Source organism: Lichenostomus cassidix, chromosome 27 (genome assembly GCF_008360975.1).
Source record: "Lichenostomus cassidix isolate B80296 chromosome 27, HeHo_3.0, whole genome shotgun sequence".
NCBI classification, from domain to species: Eukaryota; Metazoa; Chordata; class Aves; order Passeriformes; family Meliphagidae; genus Lichenostomus; species Lichenostomus cassidix.
The window spans coordinates 3230974-3258793 of NC_139507.1; the positions used below are offsets into that span (position 1 = coordinate 3230974).

At 43.2% G+C, this 27820-nt stretch overlaps 2 protein-coding genes and 1 long non-coding RNA gene across 9 annotated transcripts; 2 read left to right on the top strand and 1 right to left on the bottom strand.

Moving 5' to 3' along the window:
- Window positions 1–36: 36 nt before the first annotated feature.
- Window positions 37–6232, top strand: KRT222 (keratin 222). Of its 2 annotated transcripts, none has more exons than XM_085083657.1 (6): window positions 37–196; window positions 1813–1941; window positions 2130–2350; window positions 2640–2716; window positions 2891–2996; window positions 4344–6232. In XM_085083657.1, exons 1-6 carry the CDS (start codon window positions 101–103, stop codon window positions 4555–4557), a joined length of 843 nt encoding a protein of 280 aa, XP_084939783.1. In that variant the 5' UTR covers window positions 37–100; the 3' UTR covers window positions 4558–6232. The 2 variants fall into 2 exon arrangements, with proteins under 2 accessions (XP_084939783.1, XP_084939784.1); XM_085083658.1 differs by having other exon boundaries at window positions 158–278.
- Window positions 6233–9039: 2807 nt separating this feature from the next.
- Window positions 9040–24617, top strand: SMARCE1 (SWI/SNF related BAF chromatin remodeling complex subunit E1). 6 transcript variants are annotated; one of them, XM_085083651.1, is made up of 11 exons: window positions 9040–9182; window positions 9914–9964; window positions 10481–10524; window positions 13394–13498; window positions 15748–15828; window positions 16932–17063; window positions 18578–18749; window positions 20363–20535; window positions 21530–21631; window positions 22155–22365; window positions 23088–24617. In XM_085083651.1, exons 2-11 carry the CDS (start codon window positions 9958–9960, stop codon window positions 23294–23296), a joined length of 1236 nt encoding a protein of 411 aa, XP_084939777.1. In that variant the 5' UTR covers window positions 9040–9182; window positions 9914–9957; the 3' UTR covers window positions 23297–24617. The 6 variants fall into 6 exon arrangements, with proteins under 6 accessions (XP_084939777.1, XP_084939779.1, XP_084939780.1 ...); XM_085083649.1 differs by having other exon boundaries at window positions 9043–9182; window positions 23085–24617; XM_085083650.1 differs by lacking the exon at window positions 9040–9182 and adding an exon at window positions 9372–9504 and having other exon boundaries at window positions 23085–24617.
- LOC146426611 (uncharacterized) lies at window positions 23251–27535 on the bottom strand. The gene is made up of 3 exons (XR_014856721.1): window positions 27185–27535; window positions 26087–26170; window positions 23251–25544 (listed from the first exon to the last, which is right to left on the bottom strand). It is a non-coding gene; the product is annotated as an uncharacterized LOC146426611 (long non-coding RNA).
- Window positions 27536–27820: the final 285 nt, after the last annotated feature.

Sequence of the window (27820 nt, forward strand, 5' to 3'; positions counted from 1 at the left end):
AAATGGGCCACTGCCGCTTTAACGGCCCCGCGGCCGCAGCCCCGTGCCGCCGGCAGCGGAGCCGGCAGCCGGGGAGGATGGGAGGAGGAGGAGAAGGAGGATGGAGCCGGCTCGGCTCCACCGAGAGATCAGGGCAAAGTATGAATCGCTCATCACCCGAAATCAGATAAAGACCGTCAGCTCAGCAAGGACGCAGGTAATGCCTCCTCACAGCCACACACCTTGCAGAGTACGTAGCCATTCCCTGGCCGTACAGTTCCTCCCGCAGCCTCTATGAGGTACAGTAATTCCTTTCAATGCAGCAGATTTTTGGGAAAGGGATGTGGATTTTACCGCAGTAAGATGTGAACTAGAAGAATCGGAAGTAGATTTTGTTAAGGGTATGGATTCCTGCTGAACCAATGCTGTGTAATTCTTTGGGATGCTTTTCTGTCCCTGTAGCAGGGCTATTGCTGGGATTTAAGGGATGATGACATAGGCTGTAACACGGTAACCTCTAGCTCCATGTAGTTATCTCAGAGGAAAAAATGAATCCTGAAGAGAATCTTTCTATATACAGCAATCTTGGCCAATTTTGGCCCTTTAGTAACGAAAGCTGTACCTTTGCAGGAACTATTTTCTATTGCTCACAGTATGTTCTCTTCAGCATATATCAGTTGCTCTCTCATACAGCTTGATTAAATGTTACCAACACACAATGCTGCTGTTAGGTATTTACATACAAACAGCTCTAAGCCCAACTGAAGTCAAATGGCAAAACAATTTTGAGCCATCAAATGTAAAAAAATTCAGGGGGGAATCAGGTATTCTGTCACCTTGTACTCAGGTATTGCAGGAATCCCGGAGGTTTGTTTTAAGGACAGGCCAGACACTGCTGCAGCCTGGCTGATCCACCAGCAGTGTCAGACACACGGCAGCTGCACATCGAACAGGGAAGCCAAGTTTATCTTTTTGTTGGCACAAAGCAGCCAATGCACATTGGTTTGATCCTGTCAAATTCTGCAGTACCCAGGCAAGAAAAGGGAAGCAAAGAACATTGGAGGTTCACTTGTGAATGAGCCAAATCTAGATTTTTCTCAAAAATGATGGCCTGGAAAAGTTGCAATTTGTCAGTATGTACAGGGAAACAAAACCCTTATTTTCCTTAGTTCACAAGATCTGAATTAAAGAGATTCTTTTCTTAGAGTCAATGTCATCATAAGAACCTGCATAAAGCAGTAAAATATGCAAAAGAGCAGGTGCTGTTTCAAGGGCTTACAGCATCTCCACCACTTGCAGGGAAACTCAGAATCAAAAAAGAAAAATAACTTCCATAAGCCAAACAATCATTCTGGAAGTTACATGCAGGAACATACAATCGAAATCAAAGTCTAAATCTAAAATGACCCTACACATGATCAGGATTGGTTTTTAGAAACTACTTTTAATAGGATAAAAGGAAAAAAATAAACCAAACCCTGAAATCAAATATACATTAAAATCAAAGCAGTTTATTCAAACTTGGAAGCTTAAACCATCTGCACCTCCTCTGAGCCCATTTGCTCCAGAGGTGAGTAAGATCTCAGTACAATTGGGTAATTTGTAAGAGAATTCCTCTAGGACAAAGGTGCCAGGGACAGAGATTCGGCCAACCACTTCTGGTTAAACACAGTGGGATAAGAGCTTTTCCGCTACAGAAAATATTAACTCCTCATTGTGAGCTTTCACACATTTATACAACTCTAAAAAAATTCCAACTAGATATTATGAGTCAATTTATTATCATTACTTGAATATTTTGTAATATTGTTATCTTTTGTATGTCCACTGTAGCGAGAAGAAGGTTCAAGTGAAAGAATGGACAAAGATGCAGAAGCACTAAAGGCAGCCAGAGCAGAACTGTGCGAAGCCCGACGGCAGTGGCACCACATGCAGATTGAAATCGAGTCTCTCCACGCTGTGGTAAGAGTCAGAAATGAAACTTCTGGTAAAACTTCAAGTATTACCTTGATAGCTTTACTCCTGTTCTTAAAGAATAATCTTAAAAGAACTGATGCAAAAATACATCGTTTGTTAATGAAACCATGTAGGTATATAACATCTCTACACACAAACTTTCCAAGTCTTAAAACATGACTCAAATTTCACAGGAAAAGGGTTTGGAACGTTCATTGCGTGCTACGGAGCAGCAATATCATATGCAGCTACAAAATTTGGAAGGTGAGATTGAAAGCCTGGAGAAAGAGCTGCTAGAAGTGAGAAGGGGAATTGAGAAACAGCTTCGAGAGCACGAAATTCTCCTGAACACAAGGATGAAGCTGGAGGAGGAGATAGCGACATATCGCAGTCTGTTGGAGCAAGAAGAGAGCAGGTACTCGCTGCTTAGAGAAAAAGATCTCAAATTTGTCTTCCATTTCTGAAGGTCTCATTTAAATAATCAGAACTGTAAATACATTACCTAATCATTAAAAAAATTACAGTATAAAATCTTAGAAAAGGTTTCATTGTAAGGTAGCTTCACTGACTGCAGAACTTCTGGTGCTCATTGTTTCATACACATTGCAGAGAGCAGCACACAATTTTTCACAGCTGTTCATACAAATTTGGGATTAAAGCAATTCAACATTAATAAATGCCTGTAATAATTTTTATTTTTGCAGGTTCCGTTGCTCAATACCTGCCCAGAAGGACGACAAAAAGCCCAGCACTAGCAAGATCACCTTTACGCTGCCTTCAGGTGAGTTTCAGACACCTCCTCCTTAGGGGATTTTGGCCCTAATTGTTCACAACTACTGACAAATTTCTAGGTATTAAAAAGGACCTTTTCCAATGCATGGAAAATATCTCCAGGACCTGTATACTGCCTCTGCCCTTCTGCATGCTCAGTGTATACCTGCATTTTCCTTTGCAGATGGTGTAAAGAAGCACAAACCAAAGAAGGTGGAACTGATGACAAAACAAGCAATCCTAGATGGAAATATCTTGAAGGAAAGTGCTGAAGCTCATGGCACTGTACAGTAAGATAAACAGGAATTTCACAACATAACAGTTGGAAGTAAAGGGTGGAGGTTACGTTTCAGTAGCTTTGAATTTTCCGTTACTTGGTATCTGTTACATCGCACCCACACTGCCCAGGAGCTTCAGAACCACACTGAGAGCTCCCGAAGGTGGACTGAATGGCAGTGTTTAACAATACATAACATTTAAATTTCTTTTTATTAGCATTGGCTTCATAAGCAAACAATACCATGATGGTGCTTCTGATTTATAATTTCAATTTCTGTTAAGAATGAAACTATGAATAATTCATTTCACTAAGGCTGAAGGCAAAGAGCCCAGACCACATTTGGGAAGTCCCTCTGGGGCATATTTATGCACATAAATTCAGGCTCGGCTGCTCCAACTTGCTCCTTGGAAACTCCTACGTTTCTCCAAACAGGGGAGGGAGAGCCTGGCTCCCAAGTAGGCATGTGAAAGTCTGTTAGGATGTGTTATTCACCTGAAATTACTTTAATAGTATTGGATTGCCTCATTTTATTTTCTTCTGCTGCTCTTTAAGCTTTTTTGTATGTTGTACATGTTGTATTTTGTATGCTGTTTTTTAATGTTACCTTTAAACACACTGTAGTGGGCCATTCCTAACACTGAACCATAATCAGCTGCTGAAAAAATTATTGCCATCATAAGGTCCACCAGACACACCCCATAGCTGACATTTATTTTTGTGCATGAGCTTTGCTCATCACATAGTCACTCAGATCTGCACGGGGCTCCTCGGCCAGGTGCAGTTTACTCAGCTCAGTGAGGCCCCAGAGCCCAGCTTTCAGATCTGAATTCTGATATGCACATAGAAAATTAAATCAACAGGATTTGGGTGCCTCAATATTCCTGAATCAGCTGGCTTTTCAATTCTCCCTATTCTACTTGTGCCCTTTTTTCTCTTTAATGTAATACAGCTCTACATTCTGAGGTTTAAGTCTAAACTAGATTTTCTCCTCCCTATTCTGAAGGTTTTCAGATGCAGGAATTCTGTCCTGCCCACGACAGTACTGAGGTTTCTTGCAAAATTTTTGAGCTTGGATTCCAAACTTTCTCCTTGGAAACAAACTGCCTAATGTGTTTGGAGCAGTGGTTTTGTAGCCATGTCTACCTAAAAGTATGAAAACAAGAACATAATGAACTCTCACCCTTTATTTAGCTTCTCTGGAGAATGAACCCATGAAAAAAAGGAAACCTCTGGTGTCTCAGTAAAATAACTCAACATTTTATGATGCCATTTCTCTCTCTGTTTTAAAAGCAGTCCTGAAGATAGATAACTAATATTGCCTAAAAAAATCATAAATACATTTGCTTTATTGTTTCAGGACAGAAAAAGTGGATGAAGTTATTAAGGAATGGGAAGGCTCTTTCTTTAAGGACAACCCTCGCTTAAGGAAAAAGTCCGTTTCCTTGCGTTTTGATCTCCACCTGGCAGCCACGGATGAAGGGTGTTTGCACACGAAAAAGAAAACCCTCCCCGACATTGAAGTCAGGCTGGTGATGAGAAGATCCTGCAGCATTCCATCCATCAAACCTTAACCTCAGCTAATTCCCCTGAAGTGCATCTACAGCGGGCTTGGAAATAAACTGTAGGTGGACTCCCATGGCTGCTGTCTGCTACAACCACAACATCTTATCAAGCACTTGGATCAATACAATAAAACCATACAAGTCCTTTAAAAGAAAGTGTGAAGAGCAAGGGGGTTCAGATTCCAAGAAACCCAACTTCTGCTGGTTTTATACTCTGGGTGCAGCCCTTTCATTTTCTCATTGTTGTTGTTTTGTAGAATTTCACCAAATATTACAAAAATTAAACTAGAACTTTATAGTTTGACATATTCTGCCTTTGTAAAAGAGAACATGTTTTCTCTTTCTGGAAATGAGAAATGCATATTTGCTTCTCTTAATTACTCAGTATTCCATTCATATAATGACTGGTGAATCCTTGCAATAATTTATATCACAACTGTCATACTTCTAGAAAAATATTTTAAAATAATACTTTCTAACAGCAAAAATTAGATACAAAAATACTGTTAAAATACAGGAACTATTAACAAGGAGTTTTCTTTTGAAAGTGGCTAGTATTTTTAAATTCCTTTTTTCTTAGGCAACAACTGAGCAAAAATGTCTTTCCTCTACATCCTTATACACCCATTTTAAAAGTGTTGTTACAATCCAGTAATATTTTAGCCATGTTGTTCCCCTGATTTTGAAGCAGTAATTTCCCCTGAAAAATCAGTCATTCTCTTATGTGTCCACACACACGTGTACTACAAGTCTCTTAGCCAAGGCAAGTGAAATTACTCTCTAATTGTTCAAATGGGAGGAGTCAACCATTTTAATGCTGGTATTCCATTAATTTTGTTTATTATAACAATGTGCATTAAAATATCTTCAACAAATTCCTCTTCTGACAAACACTACAGGTAAGTGATGCTCTCGATCTAGTACATGTGACAAGTCATTATTACACCAGGGTACAACTGTTACTACTTCAAATTAACTGGGCAAAATAAGGGCTACAAATTCAACTCAACCAGACCCCTAAAGCATCCCCCAGTCCTACCTAAAGTAGCTGTGGGCAAACACCAACCCCAGCAGACAATCCTGCACCAGTACACAGAGGAACAGCCATCCTTCTTTAAAACCTTATGGAACAAATTTCCAACTAAGACTCAGACAAGATTGTACTAAGACAAGAATGATTGTGAGGATTCCGAAGAGGGTGGATGTCACAGCTCCCACTGGAACACTGGGATTGCTGGGGCTCAGAGTCTGGAAAACCCACGCACAGAATTTGCTGGATTACAGCAGCATGTAAAGGATTGATTTCAGTGTCAGTATCTGCCTTACTACCTATGGCATGTGTACAAAACTGATACTAAAGATTCTTTCAGAGTTAATTTAGGCTTCTATCCTTTGTTTGTGGTAAGAACAATGCATCAATATCGCCCCGTCCAGTCTGTACTGTATCAAACTTGCTAATTATCCTTAACCTGAATCATGAGCTGATGTTGTTACCACTTGGCATCCTGAATGTATCAGCCTGCTCCAGTATTTTCACTATGCAGCTTTTTTTTGTGCTTAGACTCTGTACATTTTACAATACTTGAATTTAAACTAAGTTTTAATTGCTTTAAGGCACTTTAAACAGGGATACAAATTTACCAAAGTAAATGATAGTACTACAATAAAAAAGTATTAAAATGGAGTTTGTCCATGCGTATTTTGTGTGTGTCAATGTCTACTCCTTAAAAGGAAAGGAGGAAAAGAGAAATGCAAAATAAAAGTTGCAGATAGGAAAATCTTAGCACTGTAACAAGCGTTTTCTAAGACCTTCTCTGCAATTAGAAAAACACAAATTCCCTCAGAGTCTTTACCATAAGACCTGAATGTCGTCCTGCTACAAACTTACTCTTTTTTTCTGGTAAATCCAGTAACCCTGGCTATTTTCTTCACATGGGACTTCCTGACACTGACTTCAGTAGTGCTACTCTAGGCCTGGTTCAAGTGGGCATTCTGGTTCTAACTAAGTTTTCACCCCTTTCAGTAAGTATCTATTTTTGCATTATTCACAAATTCCATCTCTTCAAATGTGAAGAACTCTTTTTTGTTAACAAACTAGTGAACTTCCACAAGTGTCAGTGTGAACTCCACGTGGGTATCAAAATAATAACATTTCACTTTCCTTTTTAGGTCACTTTAAAGCTGAATTTAAAAAATTTAATACTGAAGCTTAATACTATGGCCCAGAATTCTTAATTCTGTGCTGCTAATTAAATCCAGACTAGTTGAGCCTCTGCCAACCAGCACCTGCAAACGGCTGATGTAAAAACGAGTTTCATTGTCTCAACCCACTTCCCAGTGAATGTCTGTCCTCATTCCAGAGCTTATGAAACTGCTGGTAATTAAAACAGTTGGGTAAGAATAAGTTTTTACATCCCCCCTGGTGAGCATGGTGCAGTATAAACAATTTCATTAAATCAGTAAAACTACTTATATATTGTACAGGATATTAAAAAGTGTACGCAAGCAAAACTATTCACTATCATAAGATGGAACTGAGGCAAAGAGCACAGTAAAAAAAAAAAAGTGAATAAAACGAAGTAGAGAATACATTGGTGGCTTTGAAAACATATAATGATTTAGAACTATTAGTATGGAATGTTTCAGTAAATGTACCTGAACACCATAATAAATAACTCAATTTTAAAAATAAATACATTTAAAATAATTCAAATTTTAAATTTAAATTTCAAATAACTAATAAATATTTCAATTTTCAATTTAACATTAAATGCAGTTTACACTATCAATGAAACCATGTAATCAATTAACTAGAAATGAATGCATGACACTAGGGGGAAACCTGGTCAAAAGCAGGGGGAAAAACAGGTTATTTTTCACCTCTTACAAGTATTTTCTCACCTTTTCTTTACCTTTTCCTGCCCCAGTGAAGCTGGTGAACTAGAGTGATGTATTTTGCTGGCTGAGGAATGTTTTCAACTCTTGCTTTCATATCAGATTGAAGTCACAGATTATTCTGACAAATGTCCATTGTGGGCAGAGTCTAAGCGGATGAGGGCAGAACTCTTGTCTCTTTATTTGTTCATAAAAACAAGTTTTTTAAGCATGAAAACAAACTGGGCCAGTGGAACTGTAGGCATCAAGAAAAATGGGCCAAACTTGCAGCAATACATGTTCAGTTAGTTTTTCTTCTTTATGCCTTCTGCCATCCTTTTGGGTTACAGCAGGTACCATCCCGCTTGGCTTTCCTTCAGATACACACAAATTCTGCCTCATGAATGCGTGGAAATATATCTCATTGGCCATGTGAGAGCATTTCAACACCAAACATTCCATTTCAACATCAAACATTCAACATCAAACTTTCCATGTCACGTTTCACTGCCAAAGTTTTCATATTTAATTCAGTCACTTTGATAATTTTCAGTGTAAAAGGCTCTTAAAGCTGAATGCTGAGGTCTGGAACTCTTCATCCTCCTCACACCCTCAGAGCCACCTGGTTCACCTTGATATTTGTGAGGGTTTTACCTGTGTGTGATACTTTTGCTGATCTCTGCAAGGAATTGTGGACAATTCCACTGCTTCCAGACTACTGGGTAATTTATAATCCTGTGTGATTCAGCAGCAGAGCGTTTTGAGTTGGTCAGGCTGATTTAGTTGACAATTATATATTATCATATTTATTACCCGGGGTCCTTCTCGCCGCGCTCCCAGCCGCCCCTAACGCCATCCGCTTCCTCTGGCCTTCCCCCACACCTTCCTACTGCCCTCAGAGCTCGTCCTGCTCCTGTCAACAGCCTCTGGAACCTCTGCCATCCCCAACCGCCATTTCAGCACCACACTGTGCACAGACCAGGATCCCCCAGCACTGCCGGGCGGTTCACCTGACTCCATCGCTGCCTTTAAGGGATTTATTTGAGCTCGGACGTGACCTCGCAGCGTTTTCCCGTCGCCTCACGGCAGCCCGGGGCGCCTCAAGGGCCGCGCGCTGCCCGTGAGGGGAAAAAGGCGCCAAAAGCCCTGAGGGGCCGCGCGCTGCCCGTGAGGGGAAAAAGGCGCCAAAAGCCCTGAGGGGCCGCGCGCTGCCCGTGAGGGGAAAAAGGCGCCAAAAGCCCTGAGGGGCCGCGCGCTGCCCGTGAGGGGGAAAAGGCGCTAAAGCGCAGCGGGCACAAGGCGTCTGCTGCGCGCCCGTTCTGCGCCGCTGATTCGCCACCAGCAGCCACTACTCGAGGGACCGTGACCGGGCTGACCGGGGTACCCGGCGTGGGGGAAGGGGACGGGCGCGGTGCTGAGCACTGCGGATCTGGGGCGCCTCAGGACCCCGCTGATATCCCGCACCCGGCGAGGCAGCGCCTCCGCGCCAGTAATGGCGGTCAGAGCCGCCAGTCGCGCGGCACTTGGGTTGCATCCCGCAGATTCGCCACGGCGCCTAGGGTCGCCGCCGTCCCGGAGGGCGCGGGGACGGCCCTGTCCCCTCGGTGGGGCGCGGGACAGCCAAACAGGACCCCCCATACTGAGTAGGGGGCCAGCGGCGGGCCGGGGGCGGCGTGTCGAAAGTGCGGAGCGGAGTGCGCAGGCGCCGCCGCCGCCGCCCCGGCCCGTGGGAACAAAGGGAACGCGGCCGCGCCGAGTGGGTGAGTCCGGGGGGCCCGGCGGCGCTGACCGCAGGGCTTGGGGCTGTCCAGGCCCCGCACCGGGAACGCTGCGGGGCTCGGGAGGGCCCTCGGGCCTGGGGAGGGAGCGGTGGGGCGGGAGAACCCGCCGGTGGCCGCCTTGGGCCCGCTCAGGCTTCGCTCGATCTCCCCGAGCAGCCCCGGGTGCGAGCCCGGAGCACGTCGTTAGTCGGGATTCTAAAGGAGGTTGCAGCTGCTGTGGAGTTATTTGAAGAGAAAGGCCGAAAAAACACTTTGTTACAGCGCTGTTTGACGGACGCACTGCTGGGTTCGGTGCTAAAAGGTTAAGCATTGCCTGTGAGACCGCAGCTGCCGGGCTCGGTGCTTGTTTTATGTACACTGTAAAGGATATTTATTATTTTGGTCATTTACTTATTAATACCAGATTTCTGAAAGACGAGTGTGAAATAATGGGGTATGGCCCTTTTCTTCCTTAAGGGGCAAAATAGATTTACTTAGACCCTTTTACATGAAGATGACCTAAACCTGTGTGCTCTGGCACAGCTATTTAAGGCCAGATTCCTTGAAAAGTCCATTAATTTTTCGAAGAGATAACACCTTGGTTTCTGAAAATTCTTTTGTCTGTGTTCCAAAATTGACAGACTTTGATAATCAGTGGTATGGATAACAACTGAAGATCTGAGGGAACAAAGGCACAACACTTACTAGCGTGATCTTCTTTTGTCTTGCAGAAGTACAAATATAATGTCAGGTGGCTGAAAATTTGACTGTCAAAATGTCAAGTAAGTTTTTTTCAGATTTTTCTTCCTTTAACTTGATGATTTAAAGATCTGCTTCAGCAGAACCTGTTTGTGAGATAATCCCATTATTCCTGGCATTAAAAAAAAAATACAGGAAGTGTAGTGACTAAACTCTTGGCCTTAAATCCTGCTGTGGCTGATTCCTGGCATATTGTTTTCATAGGAAATCCAGATATCACAGATTCTAAATCCTGTTTGACTGCATTTTTGCTTTCCCTCCCTGTAATTGGTGTGCATATAAATGGATTTCATATTCTCTAGTCTTCTGCTTGAATAAAAGGCTGGGGCTAGAGCAATGAGTGGGCTTCAATTTTTCTTTCTTTTCTTTCTCTTGTGGTGCCTTTTACTCTTCAGTGGCAAAACACAAAGTCTTTCAGAGTAGAATTTGTCTTGTTTTTGTAAATGGCTTTAAAAAGTTTGGCCACAGCAGATGCCTTAAGAATTCCTTCAGGTTTTCAAGAAAAAAAAAAAAATGTGCTTACATTTCTATCTTAACAGAAAGGCCATCCTATGCCCCACCTCCCACCCCAGCTCCTGCAACCGTAAGTATAGTGATTTTTCTCATTAACACAGAGCCTTTAGTAACTTCCCAGAACAATAATTGTGGAGTTGCATCACCTTCTTGTATGGGAAACACTATACTAATCAATGTGATATGAATTATTTCAATTAATTTTTTTTAAGAATTTTGGGAAAGAGAACCTGATTAAATATGTTTCGCCTTTAAGGCTGGATCTTGCAGACACTGAATTATCTGTGGGCAATCACTTGTCTCAAACGACTCACAGAGGGCCGTAGCAGGACTGAAATAGTAAGAATTAAATTATATATTTAATTGTAAAACATCCTGCTCAGCCTGTGCCCAAATCATGGGCAGACAGTGCGTTTTTCCACGTTTCTGTTTTACAGATCTGCTTTTCAGTGGAATGTAGAATTACGAAAAATCTTGTTATATTGGGTCAGAATTATGAAACACACCTGATGTCAGTCTTCCATTCCTTGAAATCACTGGTATTTTAGAGTCTGAGGCATGGGAAATGTTTTACTTTCTAGTAAAGTGATGTGGCGTGATACTGAGGAAAACATGAACAGGAGCTTTGAATCCTGTCCAGTGACATTCCTGGAAGTACAAAGGTGCTGCAGTACCAGCGTGCTGTTGGCAAAGAACTGTTTGAAAGCAAATGCTCCTCTTTGGTCACATTTCTGAATAGTTTGGATTTTAGGACACATCTTTTGTACAGAAGAATGAGCAAAGATGCTATAGTGAATTTTTTTTACCAAAGTAAATTGGAAAACCGTTACCCAATAGTGTGTCCAATAGTTCGAAGGTATGTGAACCTTCAAATTTACTGTGCCATACTTTACAGGAAGAGGCTTGAAAAGTATATAATGCATACGTACAAGTTATGTTTTTACAAGTTTACTTAAATAAAACTTGATTTGCATAGTTTGCTCGGAGTTTTCATTTTGCACACAGCAAAATAGATCTGTGGCAGTGTTAAAAGGAACATAATGGATCCACTCTGACCACTGGATTCCTGCATCAAGAGCTGTGCATACACATGCGATTCCTTTGGGATTTAGCATGGATACAGATGTTTGATGTTGGTGTGGTACAGTCCTTCAGAAGGATACATGAAGCACATGTCAGAACTGCAACCAGTGACATGCACTGTCTTACAAGCATCTTTTCTTACATTTTGTATTATATTTTATACAGTCCTTCAGGTGATGGTCTGTGCTCTGTTAATGCAAGTCACAAAGTAGCCAAATAACCTTGCTTGTTCTTCCACAGCCAGTTCCAGGTGCTGCAGTCACCAAAATTCCAGTAATTCTCATAACTGCAGTACTGTAGCTGAAATAAAAATTCTCCATGTGATTCAAGGTAGTTCCCTGGTAACATTTAAATCCTGTCTTGCAGAAATAAAGAATTAAGCAGACGGAGATTACAATTGTCACCTGCTTTTATTGAAGAGGTGTAGTTCAACATATTCAAAACCTGTTGTTATGGTAATACAAAGAACTGTAGTAAAACAGTGTCTTATGAAGTAGTGAATGTGTATGTCATGAGCCCAGGCATACAGATGAACACATCAGCTGCTGTGACTGAGTTAAAAAGCTTGGCAATAAAACCTATAATGAAGACTGACTGTTAAAGCATAATTTTCCTCTGCACTTGTATGTTTAGAAGTAAACTCCTGCAGTGTGTGTGTGTATTGACCTAAAACCTTCTTAGTTACTGTAGTCAGCTCCTAGGGCACTTCTGTTCGGTGTTTGGATGTGTCATTCTTTAGTTTTTCGAGTCCTTAACCTATTTGTCAAATTTTTATAGCTGTAATCTGGAACAGGTCCAGTCAGCAAATCCCTGTGAAAGACTCTTGGAATGTTTATTAGGGCTACTGGAGAGTGGGACACTGTGGGAATGACACTTAAATGTCCAGAAACACTACAGGCTCTTGTGAGTCCTAATGGAATCGTAGAACCACCACAGTCAGGACTTAATCAAAATTACCATTAAATAGTTGATCTGTTTTCCCAACAGAATTTGATTGGGGAAGGGGGATAATGGGAAAAAGAAATTTATTTGAGATGGGGAATACAGAGAACCTGGTGAAACTTGAGTGTCCATAGATAGGTGAGAAGGGAATGTAAAGAAACAAGACTTTTTTTTCCTGTGTGGCTGAGGTGAGAACATACCAATCCACTTTCATGAATGAATGAAGATGTGTCGATTAACTTCTGAATTGTATTGGATTTGGTGATGTGTTCAGATTAGTTTAAAGTTTCTAACTTACAGGTATTACTGCAGATGTAGAATTCCTGAGCTCTGTCAGTCTACAGCCTGCCTTATAACAGATGGGTGTTTCTGGGAGTTGTCTTCAGCCACTGGCAGTGGTGCACAGATGGTGCTTTGAGAGATTTCCTCCCTGGCCCCATTTGTTGGGAAGGCAGAATTCTGGGAAGAAAAGCAGGCAGGAATTTTCACTGGCATAGTAAATGTGGATACTGGGGATTTCTGCCCAATCCCTATGTGCTGTGCTGCCCTGTACCTTTCACCCTTTGGAGACAAGAGTCTTCTGAATTCCATGATGGCTTCTGTTGGAAAACTTTATTAGCCATGAGCTGAATTTACAGAGTACTTGTTTAAATGAGTTACACAGTTAATAGAAATAAAATCACCAATTTCAGACAGAAATTTATAGTGACACCTTTGCTTAAAAGTCCTGTTTCCTTACTAGGTTGATACTGGAGTAAGTTGTGTGTGTTGGGAAGACACCAACTGCTACACCTCATTGCGTGTTTGAATTCTGGTTGCTTTTGCATGCCATATTGCAGTTCATTTTCATTTCTGTGTTTTCCTCGTTTGAGCTCATTTCTCATTCGTGTTTTTGTCTCATTTGTTTCCATCAGCAAATGCCCAGCACCCCAGGGTTTGTGGGATACAATCCATACAGCCATCTGGCCTACAACAACTACAGGCTGGGAGGGAACCCGGGCACCAACAGCCGGGTCACGGTAGGAGAATCAACTATTACATCCTCCGGCAAACACCAGGAACTGACCAGAAATGGCTTTAGGGTTAGGTTCTTCGGAGTCTTGGCTGCTGCCACTTCTTTATAAAAGAAAGAAAAAACAAATTCTGATTCTTACTCCTCACCCTCCCCCTCTTCCCCTTCACTCTGAAACCTTTTGCAGGAAAATGGGCTTTTACTCAGCAGGGAAAACTGGTAATGGTGTATAATGCACACATCCAAAAAGACTGACTTTGTGGTCTTCAGTGACCACTGCATGCATAGGAAAAAATTCTGTAGCTGGGTATGAATTCTTGGAGGGAGGGAACTGCTCTTTTTGCTGAAATTCATTGGCACAGAAATAAGGAGGAACATTTTGCAAACTGAAGATCGTTAATAGTCATTGCATCATCCTGTTGAGCCATGCGAGAAGTACAGGCCTTTATTTTTCTTTCCAATCTTAGTCTGGTAATAACTGCACAGTCCCAAGTTCAGTCATTATTTTTTCAACAAAAGTGTGATGATGATAATAAAGTGGAATCCTTTCTGCTCCTATATATGTCAGTGTGTGGGAAATGGACGTTACATTCATTTTTCATGGAGTAAACAAAGTGAATTGGAGACAAGTGATGAGGGAGGTGACAGCTTCTTTCAAACATGAATCAAGTCCTGAGCACTGGATGCTGTTAGGAAACAAAAATAGACAGTGGAAATGTAACACTTTCATACCACAACAGAAATAGAGTAATTCCCTGATATTTTCTTAAATATCTCACAGCTTTAAGGTTTATCCATGTAAAACTTTGTACCTCAAAACTTCGGAACAGTTTGGAATGTGATACAAAGATTTCTCAAGGACCAAACACATGGTGCTTTTTATGCCTCTCCTATAAACTTACTTTCAGACTTCATACATGAAGTTCAATTTGTTAAAGCATTTACAGAAAGGACCTTCCCCTACAAGCTGGAATGGACTGTCTGAATGGACACTGTTTCCTTCTACAAGACTTAAGTCAGATTTTGTCTGAGAACTTCCATTGTTTCTGTATGTCACAAGCATACACAACCTGCTCTGCCATGCATATCCCAGTATATGGATGGTGTCTTTAAATCCCTCTTAATTTAAAAGCATTAAACAGTTTCCGTTAATGTTTTTCCAACCCATCTGTATGTGTATCTATGTATACATTTTGGTAATGCATATACCTCATGCACATTATTTATACACAGTTCTGTATGCATTGTTCATAGAGCTCCATAAATTCAGAAAAAACCAAAAACTATCAGGAGGAAAAAATAGAAAACTGAGTATTGAACATGAGCCTTCTGGGCTACACCCAAATATTGATCAACAGGCCACAGTCCTGAAAGATCTTGAACCTGCTTTATATTTTCATGTAAATGCTCCCACTTAATAGAACTCCTGGCATGTGGAAGTGCTGGAAGGGTGGAGGGTTTCAAACCCTGCAGTTGTCAGGGGCTGTGATGTCACTGCACTGTTTTAGGAGCAAACCTTATCAGGTGTTTCGTGGATTGAGGGAGGGGAGGCAGCAGCTTTGCAGCAGCAGCATTTAAAGCTCAGTGGCCTTTTGTGTGGTGCCAGCCCTGTGTCTGGCAGCTTATAGCCAAAGGAAGACTGAGCACAGGAGCATGTTCCAGGCTAATTGGGGACAATTCATTACAGCTTGGCTACAAGTAGAACACACGTTTACAGCTTAGCTGCATAGGGTTGTTTTCATAGAGTCTGTTAATTGGCTCCAAATTACCACTGACAAATTTCGCAGACAAATAATTGCTAAAATTATTTGATAATATCTCTAACTTAATGCTTTGAAACTTTCTTCCTATCTTTTTTCGCCTGTACAGTACACTCCTTAAATTTATCAATGTAGGTAAAAGAAATTGGTCATCAGAAGTGAGACAAAACACCCTGCTGGGATTGGTGTCTCCATGTCAGTTCCTAAGCTGTGTAGTTCAGTTTTAAGAATATGGAGCCCTTTTGAGGATTTATCTAGTTAGTGCTCTATAAACTTACAGAGAAAATAACAAGCTTACATTGGAAATTATTCCTGTGAGGACCAGCTCCAGCTAGTGCTTGTTCACTTACAGACTGGGTAATTTTTTTGGTGATGTTGTTTGCTTCTCTTGGTGGGGGTGTGTGAATACACAAGAATGAGTGTTTTCCAAAACTAGTTGGTGTAGAAACTGTCTAGCGATCCCATTAACAAATGGATTTATCCGGTTCTTTTATAGGCTTCCTCTGGTATTACCATTCCAAAGCCCCCCAAACCCCCAGACAAGCCCCTGATGCCCTACATGAGGTACAGCCGGAAGGTGGGTATTACAGTGTCCATCAGTAATAAAGTCAGTGTTCGTTTGTGCTAACAATTAATTGCTATGATCTTAGTTTCAGCTTCTAAACGTTGACTCCTAACAGCCTGCGCTCTCTTAAGGGGATGTAAAGTACAGAGTCTGCCCTGCAGAACAAAGGCAGCAGTAGTCTGGTCACACAGTTGCCAATTTCTGGGGGGAAAATTGCTAAAATGCTAATTCCTACCACTGTCTGCTGACAAGGATCCACCCTGCCACATTCAGAAGTTCCTGTGACTTACTGACAGAACTTTTTTATATAAAGGAAGTATTCCTTGCGTTTTCTGGGCTTGGTGCAGTGCTGTAGCTGGACTGAAGAGTAGCAATGAGTGGACTTTGCATGTTCTCCTTCACCACCCTAGCCCGTGGCAACGTTCGCTTCGCTATTCTGTGAACTGTTTGACAGAAAGTAGGAGAGAGACTCTTGTGGAGTCTGGAATCTGATGGGGCATGGGGAGGGCATGGCAGCCTGGCTGAAGCGGGTGAGCCAGAAGGAATTTCTTCCACTTCTGGTAAAGTATCTTTACCAGCATGTCTGTCTTAGGCCAAAAAACATCAACACACACAAAAAAAAAAAAAAAAGTCAAGTGGCGCAGCAAGAAATTACACTGGCAGCTCTCCTTTTTTTTTCCCTATAAAGTTAGAAACCTTTTTGGTGGAGTCAGAACTTGTTGGAACTCAGATTGATCAGCAAGACTGAAATATTGTGAAATGTTACATTCTGATCTGAAAAGCTCAGTCTCTTTGTCATAATCTACTGCTGGATGTGTTTACTCAGTAGCATTTTTTCCCCGAGATGCAGCGATGTGCATTTAAGAAGAGAATTGAGAGGGTTAAAAGCAATATTCCCATGAGACCAAAGCCACTCAGCAATTGCCTGGTTCAGTAGCTGGCTTCCTACTGACTTCCTGCCCCAGAAAATAATCCAGATAGTTTAGCCAGACTCATTCCTAACTTTATCCTGTTTTTCATGGTGATTCCAGAAAGAACACTGAGATGACAATATAAAATGTTTAATTTGGAAGTATTTAGATATCATTAGTAAAGCTCCAGCTGTTTCTGTTAAGGTCTGGGACCAAGTGAAGGCGTCCAATCCTGATTTGAAGTTATGGGAAATTGGCAAGATTATTGGAGGAATGTGGCGAGATCTCACTGATGAAGAGAAGCAAGAGTATTTGAATGAATATGAAGCTGAAAAGGTAAATGGAAGAAATCTGGGATGTTTATTACAGCTGATTCTTCTAGGAACTGGTCTGAGAAGAAAAATTCATCTTCCCCATGCAGGGGTGTTTGAGGCATTCACGAGAGCCCTGTATGTAACTTAAATGGAAGTTTGTCCTGACACGTCTCTTAGATTTTTTAAATAACTGTGCATCAACTGTGACTGGTCAGTTTTTAGACCTAATTCAAAATGAAGTATTTATAATTGAGTGTCGATTTTAACTGTGTAATGAATGGATTTGATTGTACAACATCAGTATTGAAAAGATTGTCTCAACACCAAAATCCTCTTTCAAAACTGGTGCTCTGCAACTACTGCTGTTGTCATGAACGTGTTCCTAAGAGACTTCCAGTCACGTGGGGTTTGGTTTTCCTGGTGGAACTCCACGCTGTGGCATTAATGTTTTCTTTCTTAATAGAAAATGCTACCACTTGCAGGGTTTTCTTGTGCTTTTGTTTTGGTTTTATTGATCTTAATGACAAGAGATGACCGCTACCTCATGTCTAGGTTGGTAAGTGTTGAGCACCTGTACGAGACTGTTCTTGTGATTCTCAGGTACAAAGGGAGAATTGTCTAGCTGGTATGTTGTGCTTACACCTGTCAGGCACCTGAGGCTGTGAATACGTGGTCAAATCTCAGCTGGTTTTATTCCAAGGCAGTAGAGAAGTACTGCAAAGCTGGGTGCTCCTAGCTGAGAAAAAAATCCAGGAATTCTATTTTTAACTTGGTAATGATGTTTAGATTGTAAGCTCCTTGGGGCAGGGGCCAGCTGGTTTCTATTTGTGCAGTGCCAAGGCAGAAGGATTCTGGTCCTGATCGTAAACAAGAGTTTTAGATACCTTTAACAATATCATAGATTATATCCACTTTCCATTGGAAATACCTCAAATCATTGTACAAAATCTTAAAAGTGAGATTAAAGAAAGCAATTCAAAGGGAAAAGGTATTTCAAAGAAGGTAATAGTAGTGCTGCTGTCCTGCTGCCAGGTGGAGACAGGAGCCTGGCTGCAGCTTTCTGTGCCATCCCAGTGCAGGGATGGGTCAAAGAATGGACAAGTCTAAAGTGATTTTGAAAACTGGTTCATGACATACTGGCATAAAGAAAGAGAAGAAATCAGAATCACAATTTTAGTTAGGACTCCAGAGAATTACTGAGAATATTTTCGTTTGCTAATTTCATTTTACCAGAGTTTGATCATAAATGTTCTGAAGTGTTTGAATTTCAAATCTCAGAAAACAAAGCTATCATAAGACTTCCAAGTAGTAAAACTGAAAAGGACCTAAAAGACCAGCTGTGTTTTTAAAACACAGATGACTATAGAAGAAGTTCTAATTTGCAAAAAAGAAAGACTGAGAGAATCTGGTCATTTGTATCTCAGCCAGACAATTCAGCTTTATCTATGTAACCACAGTGTGAGCTACACAGAGCGCAGTTGGGGCAAGGTGGGAATCACCCAGTGGTGCAATCAAACCATTTTGGTCACCTTTCAGATCGAGTACAACGAGTCCATGAAGGCCTACCACAACTCCCCTGCCTACCTGGCCTACATCAACGCCAAGAGCCGCGCCGAGGCGGCGCTGGAAGAGGAGAGCCGGCAGCGGCAGTCGCGCATGGAGAAGGGGGAGCCCTACATGAGCATCCAGCCTGCAGAGGATCCTGATGGTAAGGAGCTTGTGTGCACTCCTAGTGGGACCCCCTCATGGCAGGACCAGCCATGGAGATAGAAAACCACCTGTGGGCACCTTCCGCAGCACTTCACGTGGCTTCATTTCTGCCTTGGTGCTTTAATGCTGATTTTTTTTATCACATTTTATTCCACTAATAAAGCTGACTTTGCTCCCAAGAGTAAGGTGGCACCCGTGGCAGAAGTTATTCCAACCCTTAATTAAGTGTGAAGTAGTGCTTAATAGTTCAAACCAAATCAGTCTGCTTACAGCTTCGTAATGACTTTAGCACATGCTTTAGAAAAGGCTTAGATGCCTGATTTAATCCGGTTTGGACGGAATGTTGTGCTTTATTACCAGAAGCACATAAATCTGACAGGTAGGGTTCTGGTGTGATTAAGAGCACCTGAACTTTGAATGTGTTCAGCAACTGTCATTTGAGATTGTTTAGGGAGTGAGGTGCCCTTGCTGCTGACAAGTTGATGAGAAAATTCTGAAAGTTTATTTGACTGCGAGGAAATGCACCCCACCCAGTGGGAAAAGTCAGCCTCACACACCTCATGGCTGCTTTTAAATTCATCACCAAATACTTGTTGAAACCTGAGGGTGAAAAATGTACTCAGTTACACCCTTTTTTTCCTTCCCCCTTGTAAAAGCACACCCCTGAGATAAAGCTCATGGCAAACGGCACTTTCCCCCGTGTGAGGTAATTGCAACATTTATGTAAATACATTTCATGTTGGAATAGCTGGAACCTGGGGACTTGAGATTCTGTTCTGTGCTACCTGAGCCAAGCAGACTCAGGCAGAACCAGCAGTTACCTCTTTTTTGCTTTGTTTAATTAGATACTTCAATGAGAAACTGAATATAACACTTTGAAATAAAGAAACTTTCATTTAACTAGTTCTCTTCCTTGGTAGTATCTGCTGGCATCATGTTCAGCTTCTTAAGATTTCTGTGAATAGTTTGGATAGTCATCTCCAGTAAGAATACTTACTGTAAAACAAATTAAACTTCTGGGCTTTTCTATATAACATTCTGGGAGATAATTCATACTTGTTGCATAACTGGTTTCTCTTTAGAGAAATGCACTTACTAATAAATAATCGAATACTCTTAATACATGCGTGAATTTTCAGTGATGAGTAAACATGTCTCACTGCTTCATGCTTTCAGTCCTCAGTGTTTCAAAAAAATAAGTGTTTTTGATCTGTGCTACGAAGGTTATTTATAGAGGAGTCACTGTCCTGCTTGCATTTTGTTCCTGGAAACATGATTAATCAGGAAAGGGTCTTCTGGTGTATTAATAGTCCCTCTTACTGTGGAAATGTGGAAAGCAACAGAGTGAATAACTAGGTCAGTCCCAATTTCAGCTGTGGGAAATGCATGTGAAATCAGCCTTCAGAGCTGTGCCAGGTAAATGCTGCTCTGGCCTCACTTTGTTTCAGTCTCTCATTCCCTGATGGCTCTGTGTGTGTTCCTGTGAACTTTGTGATGTGACAGCTACTGGTCTTAGGGCTCATATTTTGTTTTTAGTGAGTGGTAATGTGGATTAGACTTGGCCCTCATTTTGTGGAATCAAAGCAGTTACGCCTTGAACTCCTGTTCCAGATTACGACGATGGGTTCTCCATGAAGCACACGGCCACAGCTCGGTTCCAGAGGAACCACCGGCTCATCAGCGAGATCCTGAGCGAGAGTGTGGTGCCCGATGTCCGCTCCGTGGTCACCACAGCCAGAATGCAAGTCCTGAAACGCCAGGTTCAGTCTTTGATGGTTCATCAGGTAAAGAGAAAGGACACTGATGCAGCTAAAAAGCAGTGGTGTTGGGCTGGACTCCAAGTCGTGGATCATCCGATCACCTACATGACTGTTCTTGCTGGGTGTCAGTGTTCTGTGTGCTCTAAGAGCTAATCCCTGGGATTTCTTGGGAACTGCAGAACGTGACACTTACCTTCTGTGCTATTTTGTTACAGAGGATCATGTTAAACTGTATATTGTTCTTTGGGATATGCTTAGTGTTAATTCCATAGTTGTTCATTATTGCACACAATCCTCTGTATGCGGTGTGAGTCTGCTGGTTAACAGGTACTGGTAGGGTTGTGATTTCTGGTACCTGACAAATCATGGTGTTGTTTGTATCAATTCCTTTTTTGCAGTGAATTGTCCCTATTCTGCCATTTTTCACTGAAAGTTAAGTTCATACAAAATACCTGGTGAAGTCACACCTGCACATTTCACCCAGCTTTGGGCACATGCCTGTGTTTTCCAAACACTCATGTTACCAAAAGAACCCTTTCAGCATGGTCAATGTGTGTGTGGATGAAGCGAGACCAGAGTTAGGTAGAGATTTGTTGGGGGGTTTTTAATTACTGAAGATTTGGAGGGTGGAGGGGGTGGTTGCCCTTCTTTCCTGTGAATTGTGGTCTTTATGTGTTAAAGAATATAATTGATGTGGAGGGTGTGTCTGTACCTGTAGGATGTGTATATACAGACCTAGGGGGTGCAGAGTAGGAAAGAAAATGTGCAGATTTGATGCTGGAAGCTTCACCTCAGGTACACAGTGTTTCATTTACAATATGCACAGACCCATTCACTGTTCCTTCTTTTCAGTATGAACCTCTGAGTTAGTGGGTATCAAAGGCAAGGAGAAGGATGTTTACATATTAGACTAATATTTAAAAATAAACCCATATGAAAATTTGTATGCATAGCTGTACCTTTGCCCAGTTCTTAGGTGACTGCACAGTGAGGTTCTTGCTGTTTGTTTCACTTCCAGCGTAAACTTGAAGCTGAGCTGCTGCAAATCGAGGAGCGTCACCAGGAAAAGAAGAGGAAGTTTTTGGAAAGCACAGAATCTTTCAACAACGAGCTTAAAAGGGTACAACTCTTTTTTCTCACTTACTCTGAGGAAGCTGCTGGTTCCCCAGTGGTGCAAGTGCTTCAGTTCTGTGTTCAGTTCTGTGCAATTGCCCAGCTGCTAGGGCAGTGCCCTGGTGTGGGTGGTACAAAGCATGAGATGATTTCCTGCTCCTTCAGTGACCTTTAGTGGGGTGAATTAATCTATACAGTTTAGAAGTGCCTCCAGTCTGGGCTGGGTGAATTCACTCAGAGCAGCTTGAGGAAGGTGGCCTGAAGCCACTGTGGAGGACACACTGCTCTCCTTAGCTGCATTCAAATAACAAGTTTTAGGTTGTTTATTTATTCCCTCTCCCCTGTTTGTTAATATGCCTGTATCTCCCTCTCTAGTCACTTTTAATATAAACTTTGTCAAATCAAGAGGACTGTGCTGCATGTAGGGATAATGCACTCATCGTTGGGGTTTACTGATGGTTTATTTCTCAGGGTAACTGAGGTAGTAAAAGAGCTGAAGAACTTAGTTTTGTTTTGTTTTTGATTGCTAGTTATGCAGTTTGAAGGTGGAAGTGGATATGGAAAAAATTGCAGCTGAAATTGCTCAAGCTGAGGAGCAGGCTCGCAAGAGACAGGAGGAAAGGGAAAAGGAAGCAGCTGAGCAAGCTGAGCGCAGTCAGAACAGCCTGGCAGCTGAGGAGGAGCAGGCAGCCAGCAAGGGGGAGGAGAAGAAGGAAGAGGAGAGCACTCCAATGGAAACAGGTAACTGCATCTGAACATCTGCAGACAAGGATCAGCATTCTCTGAGGAGAACAGTTCACTGCATCTTGGTGAGCACAGGCATTTGCTTTCTTCTCATTAAATTACTGATTTTTTAAAAGAGGAGAGAATAAGATCCCACAGAGGCCCATGTCATGCTTTGTGTGTGAGGTACCCAGGGGAAAAAATACTAAACCCAAAGTTAGACTTTGGTTAACTGGGAGCAACTGGGAATGTTTCCTTGTGTCAGTGTGCAGCCAGGAGGATGCAACAGCACTGCTTCCTATGCTGCTGTCAGGCAGATTTTCCAACTGCTGTGTGCTCTGGACAGGGACAGTAGGAAGTGCTGCTGGATTCAGGAGCCTTAGTGACTGGTGCATCAGTGAGTCACTACTGCAACAGCAGGAGTGTAAGGAAACAGGAACCAAGGGGTTTTGAATTCCAGTGCTTCTGCTTTAACAAGACACATGGCTTTCTTATGGCTGGAATTCTGAGGTCAGGTGGCTGTGGCTGTGGCTGACATCAGGATGCTGTGGCAGGACCACATGCATCCTCAGCACTGATAGATCACTGAGCTGTGCATGTCACTGCACGTTCTAAGTGACAGAAGTAATTGCTATGGAATACTCGGATTCATTACAGCTTCTGTTTATCCCTAAATCCTGTTTGCACAATCTAAGCAAATATTGTCATATAAATGACAGATAATTGTGTTATTCCAGAAGAGCCTCACCCGGAAGAGAGCACAGAGAACCAGCAGAATGGTGAAGAAGGAACCTCCACCCCAGAGGACAAGGAGAGCGGGCAGGAAGGGGTGGACAGCACAGCCGAGGAGGGAACCAGCGACAGCAACACCGGCTCAGAGAGCAACAGCGCGACCGTGGAGGAGCCACCTGCAGACCCCATCGCTGAGGAGGGCGAGAAGAAAGAATAATCACTGACTCGGTTCCTGTGTCTCTGTAATGAAGTACTGTTTGATTTCAGAACGTGCTCCGCGGCTGTTGTACCTTCCCTGCCTCTGTCACTTGTCTCCAAAGGACACCGGGAGTTAATGACACATCAGGTTATCAGCGTAGCAATGTGAAGGGGCCTGTAGAGGCACAGGGTGTCTTGCAGCAGGCAGAAAGGGAACCTCGTGCATCTAAACACAGCTGTTACAGTGTGGAGGGGTGTTTGAATCGCTTGGAATTCTTCCCTGGAAAGACACCACTGATTTTGGCTTCTATATGAGAAATCAGGCCTTCTCCCTTTCTTCTGGTGCCATGGACACAGTGGCGGTTTTCCCCAAAGGCTCTTCCTGCCCCTGTGTGGCAGCAGTGAGGTGCAGCTGTCCTGCCTGTGCTGCAGTCCTGGCCTGACTGTACAAGGGACCTGCTCCTGGCAGTGGCACTGGCTATCTGGAGAGTGGCTGAGGCACTTAAAGCTGGTTTTTGTAAGGAGCAAAGACCTGATGCCTGCCCAGGGTGTAACCTGGAGCCTCTCCTTACCTAAAAACCCCGTAAGTCCCCTGTAGCTGCTCTCCATGCTGGCAAGGGCAGTTCTGCTGCAGCTGCCCCAGTCTGTAATTTTGAAAGAAAGCTCTCGGTTCTCAGGAGCAGCTCCAGAATGAGGCTGAAAGTCTGGGGTTTTGGGGTTTTTTGGTGAAACTTGTTTTTCTAGAGTAGCTACTTTACGGTGGTGGGAACTTGCTCATGACTGTGTGTGGCATGTCAGGAGATCCAGTTCCAAAAGACTCGGTGTAGTCTTGCAGGAAATGACACATCTTGAGGGATTTTTTTTCTGTGGTGCAGGATTCTTTTCAACAAGCCTTTGCTTTTCTTTACCAATTAACTCCCTTTATTTGCTACCAAGAGACCCTGGTGTGGCCTCAGCCAGAGACCTGGCACAGTACAGAGCAGGAGAGCGTTTAAACACGCACATGTTCTCTGAGCAGACAGTCACTGATATGGCACAAATGGTAAAAAATAGTAGTTTTGCTTGTCATGAGCTTTCAGAACCTCTGGGGACTCTACAAATGTACTGAAAAGGCCACAATTTGCCCTATATAAGCAAAAGCCCTAAAAAAAAATATGCTGAATTACAACAACAGCCGTGGGCCACTTCTTGACTTTACAACTGAGAGAACACATGATGTTTCAATGAACCGATGTGTTTTTGCAGAGCAATGGGTCTATCAGATGGTGTTTTTTAAATCCTTTTTTTTTTAATGGTCTAAAACTAATAAAATCCAACATGTTTGGTTTTTTTTAAATTCACAGTGGTCTGTTCTTGTCTTTTAAGGTAATGCCAGTGTTTGGTTCAGAGCTTTCAGCAGCTGTTCTACATCTCAAGCCAGAGGAAAATAAACAAACAGGATTTGAGTTCTTAAACGGTACCAGCTGCTGGCTGGACTGGAGCCCCCCTCCCTCCCTTGACTCCATGGGGCCCAGGTGAGGCTCCACACCTGAGGTGCTGCAAACCCTTGTTGTGCAACAGCTTTTATCTTCAGCAGCCCTGGCTTCTGTAGGCCGGGGGTGCTTTTCATCTGCTCCAAATTCTCAAGGTGTATGTAAATAGCTAATTATTGGCAAAGACGGGTGTGTGCAGCTCAGGGTGTGTACCTGAGGGTGTAGGTGTCATCTTCACGGATGAAAAAACTTGTCCAAGCGCATGAGAACCTGAACCAATGTGTGTGGGCAGCATTGGAGCACTGACCAGCCCTGTGGTGCCTGGCAGAAGTGCCCACAAGGGACAGGAGCATCTGGGACCCAGCCCAGGAGAGGGACTGGCCTCAGGAGAAACCTGGCTCCTGCAGCAACCCTTCCCTAGAGCAACCTGGAGCGCCTGGTGGGCCCTGTGCCCACCTGTAGGTCCCCAGCAGGGCCAGGAATCCTTTCTCCCACGAGGAAGAGTTCTCCTGCTTTGCTGCTGGTCTCGCTGGAGCTGCTCTGTTTCCTGGGTATTGTCTGGCAGATGGTGGGTGCAGGCTGGAGATCTGGGGTGCAGCCATCCCCCATGGGGTGCTGAGAGCTGGCAAGTCCCTCACACCCCCAGGGGACCGAAGTGAAGAGGCAAATCCAAGCCTTGCATCATGCAAGGGAGTTGTTTTTCTTCCGTTTGTTTTCAAGAAAAAAGAGGGGTTTTCGAGTCTGACTCAGGCGTTGTGACCTCTGACATCACCCTGGTGCTGCTGCTGGTTTGCTCTGCAGGCAAAGGTTCTTGTCTGTGTTGGGTTGTTGTCAAAAATATGCTTTTATCTCACCACAAAAACAGACTAAGTAAAAGTTAAAGAAGCCTGGGTTAAAAAAAGAACTGATCTTAAAGTTTTTTTGTTGGTTTTGGGGATTGTTGGGGTTTTGGGTTTTTTTGCATTAATGTAATTACCAGATTTTATCACCCCAAAAACCATCTAACCTACAAAGCTGGTATAGAGTAACGGGTACATAGCACACAGCAGGCCCAAAGGGTAAGTGTTGGAAGGGATTTGGATGTTTAAATATGAACCAGGCACCTTGTGAGGTTATTCAGAAATGATTCACCAGGCAAAGTGAACCCAGAGCCTGGACCTCCGACAGATTCATGTACCCAAATCCCTTCCAAACCCTTCACCTACATACAGGACTGAGCTTGGCTTCCCAGAAAGACAAAACCCTCGTGTTTGTTCAGCAGCTGAACTTTCAGAGGAGAATAAAAGACCTATGGAGAAACAAACACGGTTTTTAAAAAAAAAAATATTAAAAATCACCTGTGTATCACCTGGACAAGTCTTGCCAAGTTGCTCTGCCTGGAGCCAAACGAGCTGCAGACACTGCTCACAGAGAGGATTATGCTGGTGACAGAAAGAAATAAAACAGATTAAAGGAGCTTTACAGAAATAAAATATCAAAGCAAACCCGAAGGGTGGCTGGGGCAGCTCATGTGTGTGAGACACAGAGCCTGTTCAGAGCCTTGTGCTGCCGTGACACAGCTCAGGGCTGGAGCAGAGAGACCTTGAACCCTGACCTCAGAGGGTTTTGGGGCACAGAGCCCTTGATGGGGGAACCCACAGCCACACTTGTGATAAGCTGGGGGTGAGGAGGGTCCTGAGAAGAGGAGGTGTGGGTGAGCAGCACACAGGGAACAGGGTCAAGGTTCCTTCTCTACCCCAGGATGTGCTTTCCCATTTCCCACCAGCTCCAAGTGCAGCCAGCCTCTGTGCCTGCCCTGCCCCAAGAAGCCAGGGATGGTTTATTTCTCCTTTTCTTCCACCAGGTTTTGCCCTGAACCCCCAGCCAGGCAGGCTTTGCTGTTCAGGTTTTTTTTAAAGCTATTTTGGATTTTTTTCCCTCAATTTATCAAGGGCTACTCAAAGCGCGCATAATCAGCCACCAATCCAAACCTCCCACCATGCTGCCACTGCCACCAAAACGGCACTGTCCTTGCTCCTGTGTGACCTCCCTTCGTTTCCTTAACTGACAAGTGTTCCCAGCAGTCCCAAATGCTGGAATACTGGGGAAAAGCACCCCTCATGGCCAACTGGAGATGGAATTGGTACATGTTACGTGCTGGCAAAGGTGTGTGAGCTGCAACAGGCACTGCCACCAGGAGTCCCCATTAACCTGCCCAGAGAAGGTCACACAGCCCTACCCTTGGCTGTAAACTGTGAGTAGTGCTTTCCTTGTACAGGACCAACAGTAGCTGTGGTAGCTCATGTTCTGTGTGACTGCTCAGGGCTTGAAATGGCACAACTGAGAGCCGGAGTTCAACTCCCCTCACCCTGAGAGCTGCTAGTTGTATCAGCTCAGAGTGAGATTCAGTGGCACCAAAGTACCAACTCAGGGTGAGATGCTCACAGGTCACTCACCTGTGGCTTTGAGTTCTCCAGGCACCTGGATAAGAACTGTGGTTGCTGTGCTGCAGAAGTGAGGGTTCAATCATGCCAGGCAGTCAGAGAGGCTGGAATTCCATGTGTTTTCCCAGGCAGGTACCTATCAAGTCCCGGTTCCATCCTGACCCATTGCAGCCAGGACTGTTAGTGCCTTCCACAAGTTGCAGCAACTGCTCAAGACTTCAAATGCTCAGTCCAGGGCTTGGATCCTGGTTTTAAAATCCCTGCTGTATATGCAGAGTGTTACTTACCGTGACTGGCCAACCTTTCCCAGTGGGATCTGATGACCAAGTGGCATCAGGCACTCAGATCTCAAAGCCCAGGTCCTGCTTCAGTCCTGTCTAGCTGTTTGTGCTCTCAGTTCCCTTCTTTCACATTGACGTTTCTTTTTCCACAGTCTTCGAGGGGTTTTTTGAAGTGGTTTTGCACGTATCAGGCTGGTGCTTTATTTTGCTGTATCTTATCACGTACAGCTTCACTTATGACTCCAGAAGCCAGTAATTTCTGTCAACAACCAGTTTCAATTTGTTTTTTTCACCCGATTCTGTTAAAAAGTCAAGAAAAAGCCATTTTCATTCTGGTACCAGTTTCGGAGAAGGAAAAGCCAAATCA

Coding starts and splice junctions, on each gene's coding strand:
- KRT222 (XM_085083657.1), top strand. CDS start 101: ATGGAGCCGGCTCGGCTCCACCGAGAGATCAGGGCAAAGTATGAATCG. Junction 197..1,812: donor TCAGCTCAGCAAGGACGCAG/GTAATGCCTCCT, acceptor TGTCCACTGTAG/CGAGAAGAAGGTTCAAGTGA. Junction 2,717..2,890: donor CACCTTTACGCTGCCTTCAG/GTGAGTTTCAGA, acceptor TTTCCTTTGCAG/ATGGTGTAAAGAAGCACAAA.
- SMARCE1 (XM_085083649.1), top strand. Junction 10,525..13,393: donor CCACCCCAGCTCCTGCAACC/GTAAGTATAGTG, acceptor TGTTTCCATCAG/CAAATGCCCAGCACCCCAGG. Junction 13,499..15,747: donor GCACCAACAGCCGGGTCACG/GTAGGAGAATCA, acceptor GTTCTTTTATAG/GCTTCCTCTGGTATTACCAT.